The sequence below is a fragment of the Apteryx rowi genome, unplaced genomic scaffold, assembly GCF_003343035.1.
Source record: "Apteryx rowi isolate R43461 unplaced genomic scaffold, aptRow1 scaffold_67, whole genome shotgun sequence".
In the NCBI taxonomy this organism is placed as follows: Eukaryota; Metazoa; Chordata; class Aves; order Apterygiformes; family Apterygidae; genus Apteryx; species Apteryx rowi.
In genome coordinates, this window is record NW_020450949.1 from 133,715 (window position 1) to 159,696 (window position 25,982).

At 39.0% G+C, this 25,982-nt stretch overlaps 1 protein-coding gene across 1 annotated transcript; it reads left to right on the plus strand.

Moving 5' to 3' along the window:
- Nucleotides 1-14,497: 14,497 nt before the first annotated feature.
- On the plus strand, nucleotides 14,498-18,743 carry UTS2 (urotensin 2). Its single transcript, XM_026085582.1, has 4 exons — nucleotides 14,498-14,600; nucleotides 16,903-17,013; nucleotides 17,949-17,992; nucleotides 18,627-18,743. The coding sequence occupies exons 1-4, from the start codon at nucleotides 14,498-14,500 to the stop codon at nucleotides 18,741-18,743; spliced, it is 375 nt and encodes a 124-aa protein (XP_025941367.1).
- The last annotated feature ends 7,239 nt before the right edge of the window (nucleotides 18,744-25,982 follow it).

Consider the following 25,982-nt stretch of genomic DNA (forward strand, 5'->3'; position numbering starts at 1 on the left):
AATCCTCCTTTTCACTATGCATGCAACAGAGACAGCTGTAACACCGCTGGCAGCAGGTTATGGAAATGCAAAGTGCAGACTCATCACTTAAATTTGTTCAGAAGTTGGCAACTACCCAAAAGCCACATATCTGCAATTTCCTTGAATTTTTAAGAAATCGTTCTTTTGTCTTCTGAAAAATTTCACTGCAGCTAATAAGACTTCACTCTTTAAATAATGTGAAGATCAGTAGTTATAAGTTGCTAATGCAGAAATCACAAAAACAGGAATAGCATAGGCATCTGATCTAATCATTCATGGCGCCTTCCCCCCCCCCCCCCCCCCCCCCCCCCCGTGAGTATTTTGTTCTCTCAAGCTTTTATAAAAAATGTGGTATAGTAAGATTTATGGATTGTCTTTTAATCTAAAAGAAGAAAACATTGTTTTCATAAGATTAAAAGAAACGTTGTTGTCAGAATTAATCTTCTGCCAGTTTTCCTGAACAGAATTTGTATCCAAATTTGTCTGTTGCCTAACACAGAGGTTGAACAGCCTTCCTGCATGCATGTTGAACTCTGTACAGTCATCCTTCATCCAAATAATAAGGGTGAAGGGAAATAAACTGTACTATGTAGCTTTGATTATTGGTAATTAAGGTAGGAGGAGGGAGTAAACCCTGAACATCTGTAACTCAAAACCAAGGCCATGGAGAATAAATTTATTTTGGTGGTGACAGCAAAAACAGTTACAATTGTGGGGATTCATTACTGCTTACATCCTTGCTTGTTTGCTCCGATTTCTTTTTTCCATTCCAGCTTTTCCGGCTGATGTTTGGTGGAGCAAAGGCACATTTAGTGGAGGTGCCATCCATTTAATCAAAGAGGCCATCAACTGTTACTGGATAGCAGCTGAAAGGAGGGAAAATCTGAATAACTACAACAGAAAGTAGCAAGAGCACTGAGAGAAAGCACGAATCATCAGAGAGCTAGACTTGTAACATCCTCAGTAAAGAATAATTTGTAAGGATGACAGAGCTAACATTTAGTCTTTTTACATTTGTCCTCTTCCATTTGCAAAGTTTGTGCCATCCTCTAAAAGTAGTTCTGCTAAGAATCCCATTAAATATAATTATTGTAGAATTGAGAATGGCTAGTAATAGTACCTAGGCTGGAGACTGCAGTCATTTTTATCAGAGTCTACTTCTCCTTATCTTAAATGTTAGGTCCAAATCTTCATTAGAATTTTGGAGACACTTCTGCCTGTGGAAACGTGGAGTATTACAACATGTTTATATTGCTCCAAATTGGGGGGGGGGGGAGAAATCTGTAAAAATTCAGGCTTTCTCTCCAAATATGCAAAACAATTCCTGAGCCAAATGTGTTAACAAAAATAGGACAAGCAGTCATTGTTTACCTGGCAACCTTGATCTGAAACTTAACTTGTGTGGTTCCATTTCATTCACATCCTAAAACAACTACTTACTCATTCTTCAGACCTCTACAAATATTACTGCTTGGAACTTAGCTTTTAGACTGATTCTTTGCAGAGAGTTAAACAGAAGTACTTCTCATACTTAAAGCTCCAGTTTGTTACCTGTCTTTTTTGATAGGTCATGTGCATCTTGGCTTCACAGGTAGCTCTTCTTGGAAAAACAGATTCTTTAATATCTGAATAAACTTATCATGTCACGTAGAAATAACGTAGGTCTCTCCTCCTAATCCTTTGAGTTGTAACTCTTGTCTGCTTTCTGTGACTTTCTCTTTTCTCAACAGTCTTTCTCATTTATTATGTAGCAAGCAAAAAGGAACTGGGAATGCCATGATGACTCTCAAGCAGCCCGGGTGGCTGAGGATGAGGTAACAGGCCAGATGCAAGGTTTTCACTTTTCCATTTGTTTTTCTTGGAAATCAGAGAGCGTCCCTCTAGCCAGACTGTGTGTGGAGGCCTTGGTGATGTCAGGCCAGAATTCTAAAGGCATGGAAAAAGGAGATATATCCTTGTTAAAGATAAGTTTAAGCAGGGGAGCCTGCTGCCTTTTTATTGCTTCCAGAACCAGTACCATTTCCTGGCACAGTTACTGGTAGCAGTAATTAAAACCTTGGTCATCAGATGTCTTGATTTTATAGTTTCTTGAAAGAGTTGTGTAGGTAAGGAAAGCAAAAGGTTTTCTGTCTCTCACTCACTCTCTTCTATAGGTAAATGCCTAGGCATGCTTGTGTATTTCTGTGCCCGATACTTCTGGATAGGAGAGACCCTGAAATTGTTATAGTGCCTCTCAAGCACATAAACATACTATCATTCTTTCAAACAGAATATGATTTCTTATTTTCAGTGTTTCTACTAGATCTTTCATACTTACTCTGTCACTGCAGCAAGTGTATCTTGCCCACTGCGAGTTCCTCAGACACCTCCTTCTGCTTCAAGATCTCCTCTTCAGATGCTCCAATTGAATATCTATTTCCTACAAGGAAAAACAAGGCTTATTGTTTAGTGAATACTGGTCTAGCATAAGATCTTTCAGAAAACATGTGGATTATATAGAAAAATCCCTCCATGCCTAACACTGTGGAATGCTCATGAAGTTTTCAAATGGAATCAATGCTATTTAAAAAACTGAGGACACAAGATGTGCTCCTGTATATTGCTCACCCTGGGTAAAGCTATGCACTATTTGAAACACATAACTTATCTTTTCCTAAAATAAAGCTAGTGTATAGCCTTCTCTGACAGTCATTCTGATACTAACACCAATCCCACAAATTACTCTATAGGAGATGATTCACTCTGAAGAGACTTAATACATAGGAAAAGCTGTCTTTCAACAGATAATTTGCACCACACTGTTTGCATATTATACAGGTCAAGGCCAGATGCCTTGGCCTGTATAAAATGTGAAAAGCTTGCACCTGGTCTGTATAACATAAAAGGTCAAAGTAAATCTCACTATTAAAATGATAAAGTCTTATTCTGTCACTAAGGACTACCTCATTTTCCCTCTCAGCTACAAACAAGCCTTCCCTGCTATAGTGAGGATCCAAATACCATTTAATATATATATCAGAGCTATGTATTTTCCTGCTCTCTGCTTTCTTCAGAATCTGTCAAATGAAGTGCTCCATCCCAATTACCAGATACTTTGCATGTTAGCTGTGTGTCAGGAACACGTCTGAGCATCCTTCTACTCCTGGAACTGCCATGAAGACGACTATTGGATACTGTCACTGCCCTCACTGTAAATAAGAACTTTTTATATCATCTACAAAGAAAATGGAAATTCCCTCTAACTTCAATTTGGCAAAAGTTTGTTATGATATCACCTACTATGTTTCCTTTCACCTTCTAGATCCTGGATGCATGCCAGTTAAAGCAACCAATTATTACTGCAATACTCTGAAGCAAACTGGACTTTATTTTAATGAAAAAACAAAACAAGACAAAACAGCTGAACACCTTCTGAAATCAGTGCAGATCTCTGCTCTTTGTCTGTCCTGTTTACATTAAGAAAGTAAACCAGTTTTGTTTGATTAAATGAGTGCAAAACCCCATGCAAATACACCTACTTCAATTTAAGAATGATTTATTATAGCTTATCTTAAGTCTGTTAAAGCTACTCTCAATCCACGTAATCTAAAAGGAAACAAGACATTTTAAAACTGAAATAGATGTCCAAGATACCCAGTTAAATCAATTTGAAACCACATTTAGATTATGTTGCCTCACTTCTCTCTTGTATACAAGCATTTCAGCAGGTGTAGAACATATGCTTTTCTGGAAAAAAAAAAAAAAGAGGAAGGATGGATAGAAAGGAGAAACTGACAATTTGTCTTTAACTATAATGCTACAGAGTAGAGAAATATTTTTATGTAATTCCTTCAATATTCACAGCATTGATATTTTGTTACTTTTCATTTATAAATAACTGTAAACCAGTTAACCTGAAGGGAAGACTACCCTGGCCTGTTAACATACAAAAAGGCATCACACTACTTTTACTCAGTTTTTAAAGTAAGTTTGAAAAAAAAGGGTACAACTCTAAAGAAAGTATATGTAAGTGTCTATAGCACAATTTACCTCAGCATTTAAAGGATAATATATTTTTCTTGAATTAGAATGGAAAATACAGTGGCAGAAAAATAAGGGAATAAGTACACCAAAGGAGTGTTGGGAAGAAGTACTATTTGTTCCAGAGGAGCTGCAGCAGTGCAATTCAGCATCACAGTAGTCTCATCAACTTAAAATCTCATTAAGAAAGTCAAAGATATTTTTCTAATTTACATCATGGTTATTGCCAGCCTTAAAATGTATCTTTTGAACTTGCTGTGGTAACAGCTCAATATGCCTATTATCTTACGGAAGTAAAGGTATAACCAATGAAAATGCTTGATGGTTAACTCAAAACTTATGACTGCTTCAGCTGTAATGAGAGGAAAGGAAGCTGATGTTCTGTTCAAGTGCTGGAGAGTTAAAGAATTTAAAGAATCTGAACAGGTCCTCTGCTCAGGAAGACAACAGATATGAAAGTAACACATTCCTTTGTCATTGCATCTCTGACTATTTCTGCACTCATCACTAGGGCAGCTATGATCATAATACTTCTGCTCACATGGAACAATGAGGCTGGAACACGTAACACTTGTGTGCTTTTTGAAAGTGATTAAATATGCCTCAGGGAATTACGGAAAAGGGAAAGGACTTACTGCGCTGTGACAGCACTAGCCATCTTGCTTCTTCTTCCAGTCATTCCTAATGACACAGAAATGGAACATCATGCAAAAAATGTTAGTATGCGGGCAGAAACGGTTAGCAAATGAAGGAAAATTTGGAGGCCTCCCTCAGTATCCTATTTCCAGGGATGCAGGTTGGCAATGGATTATTTCCTTCTGAGCCTAACTCCCACTTGTCTGGTGGATTTTTTGAGAAAGGCTACAGTGGAGGTAGGATGGAATGCTATACGCCTGCTTTAGGTTTTGTAAAGCAATCATCTTCCTCAACTGAAAAGGGCCAAGAATATAGCTGAGCAGACAAAATCAGCCAGTGAAACCTCCCCATCGCCTTCTCCAGCCTAGGGAAGGAGGACTGACATAAGGACTAATGGAGGTACGCATGGAATGAGAGCAGGAACATAAAGGGCATCTAAAAGCTAGCTTATGCGTTGCTTTCTGCTGAGGAGAATTGTGGTGTTCTCTCTCCTGGTCTTCCACATCCTTCACCTCCTGCTCTCTGAAGAAGCTGTTCAACTGGCAGTAAGACCAGAAAGGGAAGAGACAGGACTGTGCTAGAATGAGCCCATCAGATACACACCCTTTCCTTGTAATGCACATCAGAATCCTACACTTCGAAATATGGAAACCATACACTTCCATACATAGGTGGACATTTCTTATTTTCATATCTATTCTCCAGACTCTGCTCAGAAGTCACGAGCTGGCATTGTCTGCCAGCTTTACTTATAAAAACTCATGTATAGCAATAAGATGAAGAGGCTAAATACTGACTGTTCTTAGGAATTGTCCTATACTGTAAACTGTCTTGAGAATTCTTGCAGGAAAGGGGATTTTGCTCCCATTACCTAATTCCATTGTAGCAAGTAACATTCAGTTTGCCAAATCAGAAGCCAAAGACCTGATATCCACTTCCTTAATCTTTGTAAGGCCCTACTTTATTTATCACTACCATCCACAGGGACTGATTTCCACTCTAGTCAAGATATGTCAGAAAGTCAGTCAGCCGTCATGGAGAAAATCAGTTAGCACTTGTTGTAGCAGGAATTCTTTGATAAACAGGAATCCATCTCTTAAACAGCAAAGGGAAGATTCTGTGTGGCTGACTGCCAAGAAACACTCATCATTTACACAATAACCTTGAAAGAACTGCTTTAAGCATCAGGTTGCCCGGTGAGACCTTGGCCAACTTTCCCCTCGTTAAGTACACAAATTTGTCCCAAAATCTGAATCACTGAGCCTGCAGAGATTCCATTTAATTAACAGAAACATTCCAAGTAGTGAAGAATTAAACAGATTATGCACTTGGAAAGTAAAGAACAAAATTAAAGTCAGCTTCTGTGAGCCATTCATTTGCTGCCTATGCTAAGTAGGATAGATAAATGATAGCGATTATTATGAGGCCTCTTTAATTAGTCAGTGGCTCCTGTCCAAGCACTGAGCTTCTATAGAACTGCCTGATATTTGTCCTCTAATATCAGTTCTGGGAGAGTTAAAAACTATATTACCTTGCAAAAATGAGCCTGACCAGTGATCCTAAGCCTCCGTGGTAAAAATATGAAGAAAATGTTTTACAAGAAATGGGAAAATCCAGACAGAAAAAATATTGAAAAGTACAAGGACACCTCTGACAAAATTGCTTTTGTTCCATCCCCACTGTGGATTCCAGCCCTTATTCTTGCTCCTGCAGATAATGAACTAGGGCACCATCTTCAAAGACAGAAGAATCTTGATAAATTTCAGATAAAATGGTTTGTAGCAAAAAACTAATGAGCAAGAGCACACTGCAGTTAACTGAATGTGAAATAGTCAAGCAGGAAAATCCAGAGGACAACTCCTATGCTTCATCCATCCTCTGTGAATTGCCAATTATTTTGCAGTTCTTCACTTTGAGCCAGAAAGAACACAAGAGAAGAATCTATCCTGCCCACCCCACTACCCAACCTACTAAGAAAAGAAAGAATCAGCAGGATACTGCTGCTTCCCTTTTTGACTTCATTAGTACTATCTTTAGTACTAATTATTAGTACTAAATACTATTAGTATTAGTACTAAAAATTGCATTTGAAGACTTAAGAGCCAGAAATATGAAAGCAAAAAGTTCACTAAAATCCTCAGATAGACAGATGTTTGTACAGGCAGCTCCAGGACAGTAATTTGTATGAAAAAAATCTCAATTATCTTCTTAACACAAAATAACCAACAGACTAAGTTTAAGAGCAGAACAAGAGTGAAAAAGTTCTTGTATACAGTAGTCACCTAGTTCTGCAGCACCATCAGCTTGATAATTTTCTATTACAACCTAAATTAAACTTCAGGAAGACCACGCTATTGTTTAAAAAAGAAAAATATAATATCTAGTGCCGGTAAAACTATGAAAACATGTATTCATTATAACAACAGTACTTATGTAAATATCCAAAGATATCAAGATATCCTAGCATAGAGAAACTACTTCAAATAAGCAGGAACAAAAGGTACATGTGATCCACAGTTGCAGAAAAAAGCAGGTTATTATATAGCACTATAAGCAAAACAACCTGTAATCATTTACTTATGTTTATTAAGGTCTGTACTGTAATACACACAGACAGAAGAGTACAGTTAAGTCCACATCATGTCTGACTGTTCTTCTAAAGCACCTTGTTCCTTGATCATTCACAATGAATATAACCTAGATCATTCACGAGCTTTATTTTGTAGCAAACCAATTGTCTCTGATAGAAAACTCAAGCATGACTGTTGCAATCATTTGTTGCAAAACCTGCTCTAGAGATGTAGCATGCCCCAAATTTGATTCCTTCTCTCCAAGACAATCCCCAAAATTATCTCAGCAAGTCTAAGACCCTGATGTATCCCTTAGCACACACAGACGCACATGCATCCTCATGCCATGTTCAAACCCTCAAGCACTGTGCTATTGCTCAGACAGGCTTAGACAGTGAAAAATTTGATTTAATTACATCTTGATTAAAAAAAAAATTATTATAGAATCTGTGCTGAGATGTTATGGTGATGGCTACTAGCCAAAATATATATATATATATATATATATATATATAGCAGTTTTACATGAACCCGCTGAAACATCATGATATATACCATCCTATAGTTTTTATTACCTTGTCTTCAGAGCATAGGGCTACTGTTTCATGCTCTTGAGCTGAAACAGTAAGGGTAAGTAATGAGCAAGGGTTCTGTTTCAAGGCCTAGCCGTACTAAAACTGATTACTGAATAATGTTGTTATTATAAAACATATATAAAAAGGGAATTTGGTTCCTAGAAGCAGGTTTAAACACTTTCAAAAAAAACCCAAAAAAACCAAAAAAACCATGATCCACTATGTTTCCGGTTACAAAGGACCGTAGCTCACTGAGATGATATCACCTCGCCAAAACCCTGAGAACAAATATAGTGCCATTACTGGATATTTAGTTTAGCAACTATTTCCCACTGCTAAGTTCACCCCTATAGATGCCATTGGACAATCTGGGAAAATGGATCAGCAGGAAAAAGACAAAGGTCAACTGGAAGCTTAGTGTCTCTTGAGGCCAGAACTGCTTGGATGCAGAGATGAGAACAAGCCTGCGTACTCAAAGGTGAAGGAAAGCAGAAAGCAATGCTAAACTCCATAGCCCTATTTATTCAAGACATTTATTTTCTCACCTAGGTAGAAGATAATTAGCCAGCGTAGCTTTATTCTGTACGTGCATTAATTTATATAACAAACACAACAGCTGTCTTATGCCTATGCAGTCGCATGGGCTCCAGCAGCACATACAAGCACTCTGCCAGGCATCCAGTGTCACCCTCCTTTCCCTGTCCATGGTCCTGTGCACTAGGCTGTAACAAGGATTGAATTCTGCAAACACCTTCCCAAGTCCTCCCTTTAAAAGCTCCTTTTTCCTTTCCCGTCTCTACACTTCCAACTATAGCAAACAGATAAACAAGGCTGCAGAGCCCTGCAGATAAAGGAACAATGACAGGAAGGTAACAAAAGCTCAACAGGAAGGCAGAAGAAAGTTAAAGTAGTACATGGAAGGGAACAAGGTGTAAGAAAGGACTAGCAAAGGGGCTGCTACGGAAAAGCCATGTGTAGGTCAAAAGTCCTGCAGGAAATCCTCTAGCTATGGTTTCAGAAACTTAAAACAGATAAAAATAAAGGAAGGTCTTCCAAGCTTTTGGGGTGGAGGGTTCCCTGGGGGTGTCAGAAGTAGGGTGTAGGAGGAGACTTGAGCCATCTCTTCACTGATCTGCTCAACATGAGGAGCTCTGACCCCTCACAGAAGCTCCAAGGCAGTGTAGGCGTGCAAAAGAAATAAAAAGTTGGTCAAAGTAAACGAGAAAGCAGAGAGGATCATACTACTCTTCAGGTAAGCATCATTCAAGACAGAAGACACTGTCTTGACCAGATTGTCTGCTTTGCTTTATCCAATAATTGTTTTAGTGTTCTTTAACAGTCTGAGCTACCAATGAAGTTCCAGTGTCAGCCATGTGATGCTGACTCCTGTCAGCGAAACTATTCGGGAACAATTAATTTTTGAAGGAATACACTGTGTAAATACTTCCTCCAGAATAAAAGACTCTTGATCTTACTTAATCCATCTTCAAGAAAAGGGAAGAGAGTTCTTTAGTTGAGAAAGGATATGTGTGCAAGAAGAGAAGTAAAACCTTCTTCAGAGGAGAACAATAAAAAAATCTGTTATTTTCCCCAAAATTAGTTATCTCACAGATTTACAAGTGTTAAGTCTACCCCACTGCCTGTTAAAGTAGACTCACCCCAGTATCTGTTCCCTGGGCACTTCAGGCTTATTCAGAAGGTTTCTCAGCGCCACCTTCTGGGGCAGCAATTTCATTATGAATTCCTTAAATCCACTGAGAGACAAAACCAGCACGAGCAGAGAGAGAATGTTTCTTTTCTCTGAAATGTAGTCTGAACGAGCTAAATACACATTACTGGTCAAGGCACACAGGCTAGATGTTAAAAATACAGCCATCCAAAGAAAATTTAACGTTGTTCAGAAAACCAAAGAGGAAATTACGTTCATCTATACTAGTTCTTTCCTCACCCACTCCCATAGCAGGGAAAAAAAAGGTTTGGTGCACTGTCTAGGATCTGAGTTGATTAAGAATACTCCGGATTACAGCTAGGTGTCTAAAATTTAGTGTTTTGCCTATAAAATGCCTCACAATGTACTTCTCTGTACCAAGGAAGCCCAGATTGGAAACTTTTGCTGATTCCAGTTGCAGCAGTGCTGCAGAAACAGACTTGCATCTCCAAAGAAAGCAAGCCCAGATCTCCAGCTTGCTCTTCACCTGGGTCTGAAGAAATGGGAGTATAAGTATGGACAGTTGCTGGCTTGCAGCCTATGCCTTTCAGCAAGACTGCTCTGTCCTCCTTTCTGTCTGGTGTGCTGACCAGAAAGATGAGATAAAGGCATTTTTATTCTTCTGCTGTCCAGATCGTAATTTCTTACTAGGTTTGAACAGATTATTTGGGATACTTGGGGAGAGAGGGAGAAGGCAAGGAAGGAGTTCAATTTTTACTGCAGAAGGGTTCCTCTTTCCCTATACCATCTGCTTTCATCTTTTCAGCTTTAAAAATAAACTATAACTGCATAGTCAGTTCCATTACATTTTTTGTGGAACAAACCTTATTTTGAGATCTGGTCTCTGCTCCTCTGTTAGTGGCTGCATTACATGGCATCTGATTCCCAAAAGATACTGATGTGCTATATTTCCAAGCTCCAGTCATGCCAGACTTACTTTCCTTCACGTCAAACAGTGTGAAGGTTTAGTTTGCTAATTCTGTAGTGCTAGATGAACAGGGGAATTAAGGACCAGTTTGTCAAGCTTCACTTGAAGAATATACCCAGACTACAGTGTACCAGCCCAGCAGGGCCAAAAACCAAGAGTCCCCCCCCCCCCCCCAAACTAGTGGAAACTATACCACAAAGGAGCAATGTTTTGGCAGCTGTGATTTTGTACTAGCCCAGAAGTTTTAGATGACTTGCCAATTACGTAGCAAAATAAAATATCTTTAGAAAGACTTAAAGTCCTGCCATTTTCATTTATGCAGAGATATGCATTCAGTTACACACAGGTACTCACTTATACAAGCCCTTCAGCCCACCACAGAACAGGAAAACCTAAGTCCATCACTCATATCTTAAATAACTTTGAGACAAATTCAAAAGATAGAAACACTACTGTGTGTAACCAAGTATACCATATAGCACTATTCGGTTATACAGAACATACACCATAAATGCTACATTACCTTTCTCATACAGTGGGAAAAATGAGCATCTTGGAAAAAGGAAGTTGACAGCAAGTGCCCAAGTCATGGTTAGGTTCTTCCTTTGATCCACTGGGTCTCCCAACAGGCTATTTTCAGTACAGTGATTCCATTGTCATGAAATGGAAAGTTCAGGTTTGCAATTGCCACTCTAAAACACACAGTATACGTAAGGCAATGCAAGTTAGTGACAGGACGACTTATTGCACATATGATTTCATAAGGCAGTTATTTTAATATGAAAATAGATTTAATAATCATATGTTATAAGGCTAAATACTAGCTACAGTGAGAAATTCTAAGTTAACTTTAACTTCTTAGGTGTTAATGAAGACAAGAATCTGCTAAGCCAGCAGGGAGAGGAAAAAAAAAACAACAGGCAACCCCCTCACCCCAACAACATGCTAGCCCCTTGCAAGGAAGGGAACAACACTAGAAATATTTTTTCTCTTACACTAGCCAACATGTATACATGTTTAAACATTCTGAGGGACTCACTGACACAAGATGTTGAGATAAAAAGTTTAATAAAGTTTAAGGAAGCGCTGGACATTTATATAATACACTCATCTACACTTGTACTGTCAATACAAAAATATTCTACTGCTCACCTCTCTTTATGCAAACTAAAACTAAGACAAAGAATTATGTTCCAGGAAAAAGTCCCTTATACATATGCTACTATTAGATCATGAGGCTTCTTCTGTGAAACTCCTCCTTTTAGCAGCCGCCACAGTACTGGACTAGAATGATATAACTTGTGCTTATTTATCATGAACTGCTTTAAAACAGGGGAAAGAACTTTTGCATTATAGGTCAGATTTTGTCCTTCCTATTTAACTCAGAAGCTAGTCAGTCTGCAAATTGCTTTTTTTTTACAGTTTCCGTGGGTTTATCAGCAATTTATTCTTCATGAGTCATCATTATAAACCAAGAACAGTTGTTTCTTCTGATAATCAAGGATAATTTTTATGATAGGTTAACCTATACTTACTATCCAGTTTGTTCATTAACCTGTCTGGACTACTGGCTGCCCTATCATCTCAAACCAAAGCACTTCCCTTGAAACAAATTCTATTAGCATAAATAAGGACTTAAATGTTTTTCCCCAAAATAACAGTTTTGGTAAAATTTAAAACACTTTCTTGCAAATCAGTTCCCAAGCTTTCAAAGTGCAATTCACATTTATTTCCCTCACCCATGAATTCAGGGGTTTGTACCTTTGTTTAGGATGAGCTGTTTCTTTGCTTTGCATGATGACGTGTGCACTGTCCCCTGAGGAAAACACCTTTGACATTTCAGTAGAGGAAAGACTGTAAGTGACAACTTCAAATCTGAGTAAAGGCAATAAGCTGTGGGCAAGCTGCCAAACTTCTACATGACGCACTTCATGATTGCTCTAAGAGGCTGAGTCTTCCTTGTGAGAAGGAAAAGGACATAAGTTGCTTGTGAAGAGTGCTTCATTAGCTTTCCTTGGAGGATGCGCTGAGCAAATATTGATGATGCCATTGTCATTGATAGTACACGGAAGGAGAAGTTTTGTACTGAGCATCCAGCACCAACAGTGAGATCATGCATCAAATCAGACCTAATTACTGTCTGCAGTTTTGGAACGAAGAGTTGCATGACTCAGATGAGAAGAGAGAATTCCTCTCTAGCTACTTATTTCTCTCAGAGGGAAGCACAGGGAATGAAGCATATAAAAATATATTAGGTTAATTCTGTAGAGAAGTTCTTTTGTCATATTCACTCACTTCAGGAAAGAGAAGATCACAGAAATGGGTCTTACAGTTCAGACACCTGCAGCATATGTGTTGAGTCAATACTGGGCCTCCCTGTACACACAGGGTGATAGAAGAGTTTAGGTTGGAAGGGCCTCTGGAGGTCAGTTGTCTCTGCCTGCCACTGCAGTCAAAAAGGGCCAACTTTGAAGTTACATGGGGATGCTCAGGGCCTTGTCAAGCTGAGTTTTGAGTATCTCCAAGGAAGAAGAGTCCACAGCTTCTCTGGACAACCTGTTGACCGTGTATGTGCACACGTGAGAGCATTGTGCGTGCACGCACGTGTGTGTGTATATGTGTGTGTATGTATATCTATATATATTAATATACACACACATATATACACACACACCATGCTGCCTTTGAATTAGATAGACAGTGGAAATCAAAGTGTTATTGCTGCTGCTAATTTTAACATAGTTCTAGGAACCACAGAATTTACAGTATGAAATTAATCTTCAATGTGAAATGTTAATAAAGGAAAAAAAGAAAGCAGGTAAGTTCATTCCTATTGCAGTTTACAATTATCATGCAATTAAAAACAGGAAAAGAACATTAGTAGCATCACAGTATTTTGAACAGCATTTGAATGCACAAAAGTTTGATTCAGAGAGATGGAGAAGAAAGTTACTGAACCTCTATTTAACATCAGCCTGAGCATGAGTCATCTTTTCATCACCTAAAGAAAAGAAAAATATCATAAAGATGCACTTTTTAAAATTTAAAGCTATCTATATACAGTTGGGTGTGATGCTTCATAGAGAATGAAGATGAGGGTCCAGGCCAGTGAGTTCTTGCTCTTTGAGATGAGGAGAAATAAGAAAAGATGACATAAAACTTGGAGGGAGGGAAACAAAGACTAAAGTTATGAGATTACATATTATACATGGAGCCCATTGCGTTAGCACCAAATAAAAGCAAAAAGCAAACAAAAAACAGTAGACAAGTGGAACTGCAAAGGGTCTTCCAGTCCAGTGAGGGACCACATTTAATACTGGCCAAGGTAGTTCATATGCATCAAGCAAGTCTCCAGATGGAAGCTGTACTTTCTCTGCCAAGACAATTCTCTAGGGCAACATCGGAAGAGGCCTTCTCAAATAAACAGATGTAAAATGCTACAAGAAAAAACTACAAGAGCAAGGAGAAAAAAAAAAAAAAGTCCACTAACTTTTTCTTTGTTAATTAACTAGATGTTTTTAACTCCCCCCTTCTTTACTTCTTCTGGCACAAGTCAATAACACATCCATCCATCTCACAAAAGGAAAAAAAAAAGTGCATTTCATATCAGATGCTTTGCGTCAAGCCTGCTAAGGCTCATAAATCAGCTGTCTTAGTGCCCTGGTCATTTCAACCAATGTCTGACCCTTTCATTAACTCATGATTTATAACTGAAAGTTACTTTTTTTATGCCAGATTTATAAACTTTACTGTGCTTGGTTTGATATAATATCCATTTTGTACACCAAGCAATAAGACAGTAAATTTATTGTCTATGAACTGTTACCTTGAAAAATTACATCAATGCAAAGTGGTTTCCATTTAGAATCAATGGGCAATAAATTCATTGCATTTTTTTTGAAAGGGGGGGAGAACATGATGATATTTATGAGGTCATGAGCGGCTATATAATGGGTGAAACTGGGAGCAGAGGCACCAGTCAGACAGGAGTTCCGAGTTACAGGGTTGACAAAGACGAAATACGTTCAACACAGCAAAGATGCATAAGCTGGTATTCTGCTGTCTCATTATCATCAGCTTCTCCTGTCCTCTCTTGTCTGTCCCCATCATCAATGCCAGTGAGATGTCTTATCAGCTCTCAGGTAAGTCTTTTCCTTTTAGTGGTCATAAAGCTTAGCAGGGAAAGGGGCAAGAAAGCCAGAGGAAAAGCAGATATTCTTTCAGAAGGCACTTCTATCTGTGTTGATCAGCTGTAGGAAAAGCATAATCCGTATGTCTTCAGAACATCGGCAGCACAAGTGATATTATTGGTGTGTGCTAGCATTATAAAACAGGGAGGTTGGGCACCCTAAATATTTCTTGCTGCTGCTTTCAGACCCAGGATACAAGGTATCTGAGCTTTCTAGCACTGAATGTGAGCTGGTATATGCAGCATCTGTCTTTTAGGCAGCATTAGAAGACACTAGGTAATTTAAAGAAAACTTGGCTGTATAGTCTTACCTCTTGCTAAACTTTAAAATGACCTATGTTTTGCTTAAGTTATCATTAAAAAGGGAGAAACCTACTACAAAGATTAATGCAGTCCTACTTGGAGAGATCAAGAACAGGCCAGTCTGCCTTATGCTGTAAAAATAGCTACGTATATAGAATGTTATTTGCTTGCACTAATGTAGATTCCATTCAGTTCAGTGAAAGAATAAATCTCTGCTTGAAAAAGCTGTCCTCAATGTTTGAAATCATACTGTAAGTCAAGACTGAAATGTCTCCATAAAAATGCACAGGAATCCAGAGGGCTGCTATCATCAGAACTGACATGAGATGGAATAGTTTTGTGAAGTGAGTTCTGAAAGAACAGGTGAATCAAAAACTAAGTTCTTTCACAAAGCTGAGGAAGAAAAAGGGGGTCAGATTACTTGCTTTGCTGGTGAAACAGCTGTTGCACAGGTTTACAGGTATCAGCAGTCCCTAGTTTGCTTCCCAAATCTTGGACTCACTAAGCCAGCATCTTCTCAAGCCTTCCATTGAGTAACATTTACTGGCAGCCATGACTCGGTATGGGTAACATCTATCACATTATAGGGTGAACAAGCTGGCTCTAACCATTTATATATAGTGCATTTGTTTGAAGGCATCCATTAGAGTTATTAAATCTTCCTTGCTAATAAAAAGAGTCTCTAGGCTGAATAAAACAGAAGTAGGGCTCTTTAATACAGAGTTTTTTTGTTTTTTTTTTTTTAATTTCAAAGCAAAGCTGCCCAATAACACTGCTCCATGTTAAAAAGAACATGAGGATAAAGATGTGAATTGTCTTTACATAGCACAGAAAAGTTACAATATTTCTTACCCAGAGACTTACACTGAGATTCCCATTATCATCTTCAACAATCCTTTTGTACAGCTGACAAACTAACAACATTAACTGATGTCCAAGGTTTACAAATGTATTCATAGGAAGTTTCTGAAATGCTGTAGGATTATTTTTTAAGCAGTTTATTTTCTTGTGTAATTCCTATTGTTGAACTATACAGTCTAATCCACCTTCACAGGTAAGGGTGGCTAAAACTCTGTAGTATTATCTGAAAATGTAACCACAAATTATCTTCATCTACACAATCAGAGTTTGTTAATAGCTCCCTCTCACTGTCCGTTATTTTGAAAGTCTGCTATTTATTAGCAAAGATGTAATTTACTGCTCAGATTATAAAGACTTTAGTTAGCTCAAGTAGAACACCACTAAGGGCTCCTGTTGGCAACATGCCTTGAGAATATGGGCTGGTCACAGAATGATAGATTAAATTCTCTGCGCATATACAAATTAATTCCATCAGGTGACAGTAATCTGTTGTTTCAGAAAGAGTAATATTAACTGTACTGGTATATCGTTTGAATGAGAGAGATAATAAAGATGCACTGGGAAGCATAGCTGCCAAAAAATTATTTTAAGACTTCCTGCATTTATTTTTCCCCTCGTTTTATTGCATACTTGGAAAATAGAGCAGATTAATAAGCCTTGAACATGAAGCTTTGTCTTTATCCATAGAAAAGGTCCAGCATAGGAAGTACTTGATAAAGAAATGGGTTAAAAAAATAAAATAAAAAATCTAGGGTGCCTAGACCTGGTACCAAAAGCATTGTCTTGTGAGTTCCCCAAGCAATGAGAGGAGCTGCTCTTGGTCTAACAGATCTCTTAACAGAAAGATCTACCAGAGAAACAAGAATCTGGACAGACTAACATCAGGAAGGTATCTTTACTCAAAGCTTTGGAAGGAAAAAGTATCCCCCTTTACATTCATTAAGTAACGATGGGTGACTGGTGATTTCATGACAGTCTTCAGCATATGGGGCCAATGGGCCTGATCAGAAACCATTTGACACAGAACAAAACAGGGATCTAAAGCAAAAGGCTCTTACCATGTGCCTGTTTATATTGTCTTCCACTTGCAGCTGATGAAGATTCCAGACTGAATCTGGAGCGGTCGGGCAGCCTGGGAAGCACTTCCCTGCTTCAGTTCCTGCCAGGGCTCCTGGGCACACCAACTGGAGACAACAAAGCAGGTGAGGCTTTACCATAGCAACTTATGCAATGCATGCCCAGTATCCACAGCTGTTCTGCCCCAACTCCAGGATATTTACCAAAATACAGTATGTGCAGGAAACACACAGCTGTCATTTAGTTAACTAGAACCTTGGGGAAACCTGCTGAGCAGCCGTGTTCGCAGCTCAGTACCAGCTAGAAAAGTTTCCATATTAGTTTAGTAGAACCTCCACACTTGACAGTCAGATGTATTCAGCTTGGAGAGGTTTCATATCCCTGCACAAAAGCTCTTCAGCTTCAAATAGTACATCCTCCCTCTTGAAATATGAAGCACCTTGGAACAAAATCAAATGGTGCAACCAAAGTTGTCTACAACGGAACCTGTCTAAACAGTGATGCCTCAGGTTATGAAGGGGAGACAGACAAATCCTTAGAAACTCAACAGTAATGAAAGGGAAGCCGCAAGTCCTCATAGTGGGTGAGAGTCTGAATTGGCAGATCCTGTGAAGGAGTTTTACTGAACAAAGTATTGCTGTCAGGATGACTGTTCCTGCCTCTCCTTTAGACATGGAGGCCATCTGAGCGGGGCAAAGATTGACCTAGAAAGAGGTAGTAGGCAATACAAATATTGCATAACCTCTTAAAAAGCCACATTTCCACAGTAGTGGAAAGTGCAAAATCAACAGTCGTAAATGATTTTTGGGGTCACAGATGTAACAAAGGCCTGTTGAAGAAGACTCAGTACAGCTTGCATCCCCAGAGTCCCAGACCCAGCAGGAACAACGTGCCACAGCATGGACTGGCCACGTTGCAGCAAAAACACTTCATAGCTGGTCCTCTCAACATTCAAGGTCAAGCCTTCTACTGGGTTACAGTATTATAGCATGCATGAATGACTTGTGTAGGTTCACTATTTCTAAATGACAAAACCTTTCGTTATGTCTCCCTCTATCAGGTCTTAGCCCCAGCAGCTACAACCCAAGGGAAAATATCAAAGAGGTAAGTAAAAGACCAGCCATTGCTTAAATAAAAAATTAAGACCCAATATTTTAAAATACACAGAAGTGTTACCAAGACATCCTTTAAGATCCACAGACATCATAAACAGTGTAGATTAAAGTGTGCCACAGTGTTCTTGAAGTTAGAATCACTTAACAGTAAGGTAAGCAGGAAACCAGATCTAGAAAATTAGTAAGAACTATAAATTATATAATAATAAAAAACAAACAAAAAAAACCTCCAGAGTATTTCATTCTAAAATCCCAAGGTTTTTTTTCCAGAAAACCTGCCTTCTAAATAAAGGTCAATTTCCAGCTTCAGCAGGCCAGGCCAGAACATCAAGAGCATCTGCTGCTCATCATTTTTCCCCACTACAACATGGGCTACACAGTATTATCAGATTTGTTATAAACCATTAGGTAAATGCAGACGCATCATTCATGTTTGCTTGTCTGCTAAATCAAATACAAAGGCAGAAGAGCTGGATTAGCTTTAGTGCATCATCTAGTCAGAGGTGTGCAATGGGCAGCCTCTCCTTCCCCAGTCAGCATATGGGCCCATGTGACCAGTCAGGGGCACTGAAGAGCATACATTCACCACCAACAATAACCTGTCTAATGTTGTTTGACTTCAGATTTTCTATGGAAGTCATCCTCGATTTGCTTTGCTGGGCCGCTTGTTGACCAAGGACAGGAAACAATATAAGAAACGTGGGAATCTTTCCGAGTGCTTCTGGAAATATTGCGTGTAACCAGAACAAACTCTTCCAGACTTTGGTTGCTTAATTTATACAGATGCCTGAAAACATGTATATAGATTTGCTTGATTTAAAATGAGAATGAAGAAACATGATGACAACTAACTTCACACTCCCTGCTACTTGGAAATTAATAAATTCTTGATGTTTTGCAAATATTCTGTGAGCAACGTGGTATTTTCTTTGAGTTCAGCAGAATAGAAATAAAGTAATTGGACATAAAGATAAATACACGAATGGAGAGGACTCAGGCATGTGATGCCTCAACAAGCAGCCTCAGCTGCACCCAAGTCCAGAGGCAAGAGGACTTTCTTCTTTGCCTCCTGGTCATTTGATGTAAGTTGAGGTGCCAGGAAGGAAGGGCACTATCACACTCTCCGATGATGCTGAGCCAGTAAGAATGGCAGTTTAACAGTGCCTAGTCTCCTCTCCCATCCCCAAGGCACCATGAAAACAATAAGCGCGTCAGGATCAAGCATCTGCTCACACCACCCCTGGAGAGAGATAACCGTTTCTCTTGGTTTGCGTCATTCATAACGGAAGATTAACCAAGCATATTTCTTTGGGGCACTTTGATTAGACCCTGGCTGCCTAAAACAGCAGGATTACCTGTGCACAGCACAAGCTTTATGCATTGTATTTGATTATCATCAAGCAGAACATGGAAAGTACACATTATGGTTTCCAGTATCAGAGTTTTCAGTCCAGATTGTGGAGAGCCAACAGAGGCTTACCCAAATAAATAACTTACCCTCCCAAAAGCTTCACCTTCTTTAGCCTCACACTACAGCCATGTTCAAACATGCTGGGGAAGATCATAGACCATGCTACTATAGGAGGGACAGTGACACTAGTTCCTGCACCAGGGAAAATGAGTCTGCTCATTTTGCCAGGTGACACCTCTTCCTCTCAGATTACTCCTGTGGCTTCTCAACACAATGTACAATGAAAAAAGCAATTGCTTTCACTTCTGTTTGGTTTGTTTTGTGCCCTGTCCCAAACTATAATCATGGGCATTTGTATGCCCCTCCACCTTTTACAGTCCTTGTCTATTGGTTGCAGTGGTTCCACCTGTTCAAAGATTTTATTAAAATAAGCAAGATTTTTTCAGACCTGTAGACAATATCTTACTTAGGAGTCAGACAGCAAAGCTGGTTCTCCTGATGCTTTTTTCCTCCTCTTTGCTTCATACAACTAGAGTGGAGCTGATATGTTTCAATGGCAGTCTCTGAAGAGCTTCACATACAACTACAGAGGGATTGGGGAGCCTTGGGATTTGCTACACAGCATCAAGAAGAGGTATCTCATGGCTAATGATTTGGAGAAAGAGCTGTCTGTCTGATGACAATATATTTGAGCTTTAACTCTGAGAAACAAAGACACTTGGATGATGAGGGGGGGAGAATCAACGGGCCCATGCAGAGCTCTCTAAAACTTCCAGGAGTAGAGCTAAGAATTCCCAGCCACAGATATTTCTGAAAGTGCAACTCCTAGCATTTATTTTATTAGGGTGCAAACAACTGGAAATGTGAAACTTGACTGGCATGTGATCTTCTCTCAGGTAGTATAGAAGATGGTCTCTTACTGTGAGAGAGCTTAAAAGCTTTGGAGAGATTAGACAATCACAAATATAAAGAACCAAGAAAAATATCTGAGAGCAAAATGACAAGGCAGAGACAGAAACAGAAAATAGAGAGTGAAGAAACACTATGTAGCCTGAGTAAGCACAAATGCAAATAAAGTAAAGCTTAGACCAATAATAAAATTGAGTAAAAAAAAAAAATACAGCAAAAATTACTAAAGGAGATAAATGCATAAAAGCCGAGGACACAGGAAACAACCCAGAAAGACAGTAAATTGCTCCAATTTATCCATGGCGTTAAGAGAAAGCAATGTTTACAAGATGAGGGAATCAGGCTTATTTAAATTTGAAGAGGTGACAGGGTTGGGGGGCGGAGAGACATGGACACGTGACTTAACAGCAGCCTTCCAATAACCAAGAGGAAGTTATCAAGAAAAGAGAGACAAGGCCCTTTACACAAGAGCACAGCAAAGAGGATAAGAAACATTGGTCATAAATTAAACACAGAAAGTTCCAACTTCATATAAAAGTTTTCCCTGCAAGGACACAAAGCATCAGAACAGGTTTCCCAGAGAGGCTGGGGAATCTCAGCTCTTGGAAGTTCTCAAGGCACAGCTGGATAAAGCCCTGTGCAATCTGATCTGAGGCCAGTGTTGACCACACTTTGAGTAAGGGCTGGACTAGAGACTTCCTGGGGTCTCTTCTGACCTGAATGATCCTAGGACTGTGTGACCAGCACTTGTGTAGCTGCACATACAGACATATGAAGGTGATACTTGGATGCAGATCACTGGTACTATTATGGCAAGCCAGTCCCTGCTTGAGCACTCAAGGGTGGTGAGATTTGACCTTCAACTCTGTACCTGAGCCACCACACAGCTTTTGCAATGTTAATGTATCTTAGTGTAAATGAGGAAGAAGAAAGAATTGCTCTTCAGAGCACTTGGGCCCAAGGAATTTCAAGGGCACCTGCAAAAGGGTTCTAGTCCAACTCCTTTGTATTCTTAAGTACTAGCACGCTTCACTCAAACCCAGCTATTTCCTGACAGTATCTGCAATGAATACAGTTAAAGATTCAGAAACTGTCTTTTGGGAATAGGAATCTGGATGACATGAACAAATAGTTTGAGCTGTAGAGCCCTTCCTTGTTCAATACATGCTTTGTGTAAGCCTCACACTACTCAAGGCTCACAGAAAGCTTGAATTAAAACTATATCTAACAGTGATACATATGCTACATTGATCTCAATAACATACATCATAAATCTTGACTGTGCTTCTTGAACAAAACCTACAGGCTCGATACAGCTTGTTTATTTCACATAGATTTGTAAGACAGATGAAACCAGCTGTAACAAAGAAAAATGTCCTTAAAAATGTGGAGCGGATGGATGCTCTGTGCAGTCATTTGAAACCTTCTGAACATTCATCCTCTACTTAAACAGTGCAGCAAGTCAGTGCCTGTCTAGAAATCATTCCTTTCCTGCCACCTTATCAGTCAAAAAAAAAAAACACTGTGAAAAAAGACTCCAAACCTATCTAAATTAATAGCCATCTAAGACAGAGTCATTCCATAAACAGGAAAGTGCAGAACTTATGAAGACTGGACAAATTGTTTTGACCCCACTTGGAAATCAGAGTGAGCAAGAATAAAGCAAAATAAATAAAACTGCAATGAATAATAATTGAAAACATTAGAAATAGTCAAAGATTCTTTATCCATCTAAACAAGAGAATAAAGGAATGAAGAGAGACGTCAAGCGATGAGGATGCAGTCAAGAAAAGGTAATCGAGATATAAACCCACAAATTAAAGTTTCAGCTTTTAATACCTCAGAATACTTGCTAAGAGTTATTGCATCTCAAGACGTAAAACCTCAGACAACTTACTGTGTATGAGTTAGGCTACAGCACTGCAGGCAGGGGGGGAATGCAGGTAATTTTCATCTAGCAGAATTTATGTAGAGCCTGACACTTGCAGTCAGTCATTCACAGTCCTTGCCTCCGGTAGGAAAGAGTTCAGACTGGATCTTTGGACATGATAGGCAGTTCTCAAAGTGAAGACTGTGCTCACGACACTCTTGCACCCACAATTGCTTCCTTCCTGAAGGAAACACTCATGGCAGATGCCAGACAAAACTACCCCCAGGGCCCAAGAGTTGGGAGCCTGACCAGCCCTCCACAGAGAAGGGCAAACTCTGCTTTTCCCATCCTGCTATAACAGCTCATGCCAATTTTCACCTTTGAGGTATTTTCTCTCCTCCACAGGACAGAGATTAGAAGGCTGGAGCTGTCACAGAAGGGCAAAGAAAGATTCTAGCAAGAGGCCTGGAGGCCAGGCTGATCATCTTGCCAATGGGCAGGGCAGAGCTCTCAGGGCAGGCAGAAAGGTGGAACTACAGCAAGAGTCTTGTGTGTGCCGAGTCCGGCCTGTCTATATGGCTTGTGGCAGGAAGCTGGAGTTTCAAATGGGAGCCAGATACCTATTTGAGCTGCACTGGAACGACAATATATCCTCAGAGTTGATGTGTCTGTGCAGCAAAACTACTATAAAAAAGATGATGTGGTGCAATTCAAAATTTTGGGGAATTATTGTTTTTCAGACTGAGATAAGTTACAGGCCTAATGCTTACCTCTTGCCATCTGCCAAAGTGTTGAAGCATATCATTCAGCTCAGCTTTGACAGTTGCACAAAGGTGAAAGCTGCATGTTTTTAGCTGCAAGCAAGAACTTGGACGGACAGGAGAAAGGCTGTTATTGGCAAACAAGTAACATAGTTGGACTGACACTGTCCAGACCTTAGAGTAAAAAATGTAGTACCACCTTAACCTTTTCAATTTCACAGTCTATTCACTCCTCAGAATTTTTGGACCAAAAATACCTAGTAAATTCGGCTTACATTTTTTAATATGTTTAGGGTGACCAAATGACCCTTTAAAAAAGGAATAAACCAGCAGCAAAAACATATTCAGCACTAACTTGGAGATGTCTATTTTTCAAAGAACTGCATCAGTTACGTTGCCAGAAGCAGCTTCAGTTACATATTTAACTAAGATTGTTTCTTCCTCTTCTAGTTTTAATGAGATGCTACTTCTTTTGTCTTGTATCGTCTAGTCCTTACAGTGAATTCATCCTTCTCCTGCAGGCTTATTTGAGCACTGTGGACCACGCTTCTCTCTAAAGACCCTTAAAGCAAGAAAAGAACAGTAAATTGTTTCACTGCAATTAACTAAGAATACTGCTCTATGAGATATGCCTGTGAATTAAACCTGTGAATTGTTTCTCTGTACTTTCTCCAGGAACACAAACTTTAGCAGGGTAGAGCCAAGGCGCTCTCAGAGTGTTTAACTCTTTTCTAATACAATTAACAGATTGAAATTTTAAATTCTACATGCCAAATCCCAACAGTTTATGCATCCAATAATAACCCTTCATGTTCAACAAGTATATGCCCTTCTCTCCAGCATGCAATTAAAGGAAGGGAAATAGTATGTCCTGAAGTGAGTAAGGTACAGCCAGACAAACAACAGTATGAATGGCAACTATGTGACCATTTTCACTGCAGCCACTACCTCAACACCTGTGTACAACCAGAAGTTATAAGAGTATTTTGTTAAAAGTCTGTTTTCTAGAAATCACCAAATAACAAAAGTAAACACACGCTTCAAACAGTTCTTCACATAGTATTTTCTGGTTTTATTTATAAAAAAAACAGAGCCTCCTTTAAATTATACAGTTTTAAAACTGTAAATTCAACCACAGATGAACATTATTTCAACAAAATAGTTCTATCAACTGATGTAAGAAAAAAATCATTCAAATTGCAATTTAAAACTTAATTCAGCTGAGGAATAAGCTTAGCAACACATTTCTTATTCAGTGAATTTTTAAACCACATGCTGCATATATAAACTGGGGTCCCTCCTGTTCATAGCAATGCCATGAAAACACCCGCAAATCAACTCATTCTTTCTTAAACATAAACATACATTTATGAATACAACAAAAAAAAATTTGCCAGCCAAATCCACCAAGAATTTCCAAACTGCTGATACCCCCACAGGGGGTAGTAACTGCACCATTACAGTCCTTGTGTGTTTTCCCTTTGATCACTAGCAACATCACTAGTTTTAGAACATTAAAAAAGTGACTACTTAAGAAACTCTAAACCATTTACAACATTTTTATTATGGCAGGCAAAACAAAGCCCTATAAACTAAACCGAAGTGTGCAAACATGGCTGCAACATTTACTCTGTGTGTCCTTCAGATCAGAACCGGAACTCACATAAGACTACTCTGGCAAACTACGAAAACTAGAAAATTAATACAAGCTCAAGTAAAAATGATCAATTCCTGAAAACTATGGAAACAAAGTTTTTAACAAGTCCTTCCCAGAAGGCTTGATAAGGCATTTGATTGCAAGATAGCGCGGTTCCAGCAGGATAAGGAGTAGCTTGGGAAGCAGGTTTTTGTCCTAAATCTGGTTTTGCATTCAAGACTGTGTGCATTCTTGGGCATATATTTCAGTTTCATATTCACAGAGGGCATTGTTTCACCTCTTCATTCCTCTCATATTCCTCTCCAATACCATTTATTCTGTAACCTGCAGCTAGTGTAGCCCCAGGCAAGGAATCTTGCACCTAAGATTTAGCCAGGATCTTTGATTAAACTCCTAGAAGCATGAGTCTACATTATATGTAGTCACAGGGTATAATGCTCACAGCACTATAAACACTGTCTAGGCTTTCAGTTGCTGTATGATTATACTGAGCACAGATTCAGAGTAGTACATAGTACAGGAAGGGTTAGCATCCTCAAACAACTTATTAAATATGATTAAGTTTCTAGGTACATGTCAGAATCTTGAACATCTGTAGCAAAGACAGAACAGGTTACAGTGACTGAAGATCCCTGACTTCTACTCCTCATTTTGGTATGAATTGGGGGTATGCATCTGTGCAAGTCCATTGTGCATCTGTGTCTTTGTATACAACAGGGATAACAATTCTTACTCATCTTTCTGACATGTTTACAGGTCTATGAATGAAAAGTACTATTCGAGCATTAGGTATGTATCATTTCATACTAAGTCCTATTCTTCTATAAAATGGGTGACATGCATGCCTGCTAATCATAAGCCATCTCATTTTCTCCACCCTCAACAAACATACATTGGAAACAGCATACAGCAAGAGAGTTGATTATTTAAACCTTCCTTCTAGCTTATACTTCTAAACTATTTTGAGGAAGACAGCTATCCTTACTTGGAACATCCAAATTATTCTGTTTCACCAAGTCTCAAGATGCACTAAAGTCAGTCAGTCAGCACAGTCACTTTAATTTAAGTACAACTAATTACAATGGATTCAACTGCATCAGTTTGAGTTGGCAGGAAAGTTGATTAAGAAGTTTCTCAGTTAAGAAAAGAACATACAAATAAAGCATCTTATTAAATGTTTCAGAGCAAATCTTTTAAGTAGTGGGGTTATAAAGCAGCATTCCACATTTGGAAAGTGTTGAAAAATAACAGGAAAGGGAGTAAGATATTGACCAGATTTTCCTACTGGGGTAAATACACTGCTATATTTAACCACCTATCAAAGTCTTATTTTTAAAAAGTGTTTAAAATTCAAACACACAAACGTACTGA

Bases quoted from the DNA above. Each gene is read 5' to 3' on its own strand.
- UTS2 (XM_026085582.1), top strand. From the start codon at position 14,498: ATGCATAAGCTGGTATTCTGCTGTCTCATTATCATCAGCTTCTCCTGT. The intron at 14,601-16,902 runs GTAAGTCTTTTC...TTCCACTTGCAG, and splicing joins GATGTCTTATCAGCTCTCAG to CTGATGAAGATTCCAGACTG. The intron at 17,993-18,626 runs GTAAGTAAAAGA...GTTTGACTTCAG, and splicing joins CAAGGGAAAATATCAAAGAG to ATTTTCTATGGAAGTCATCC.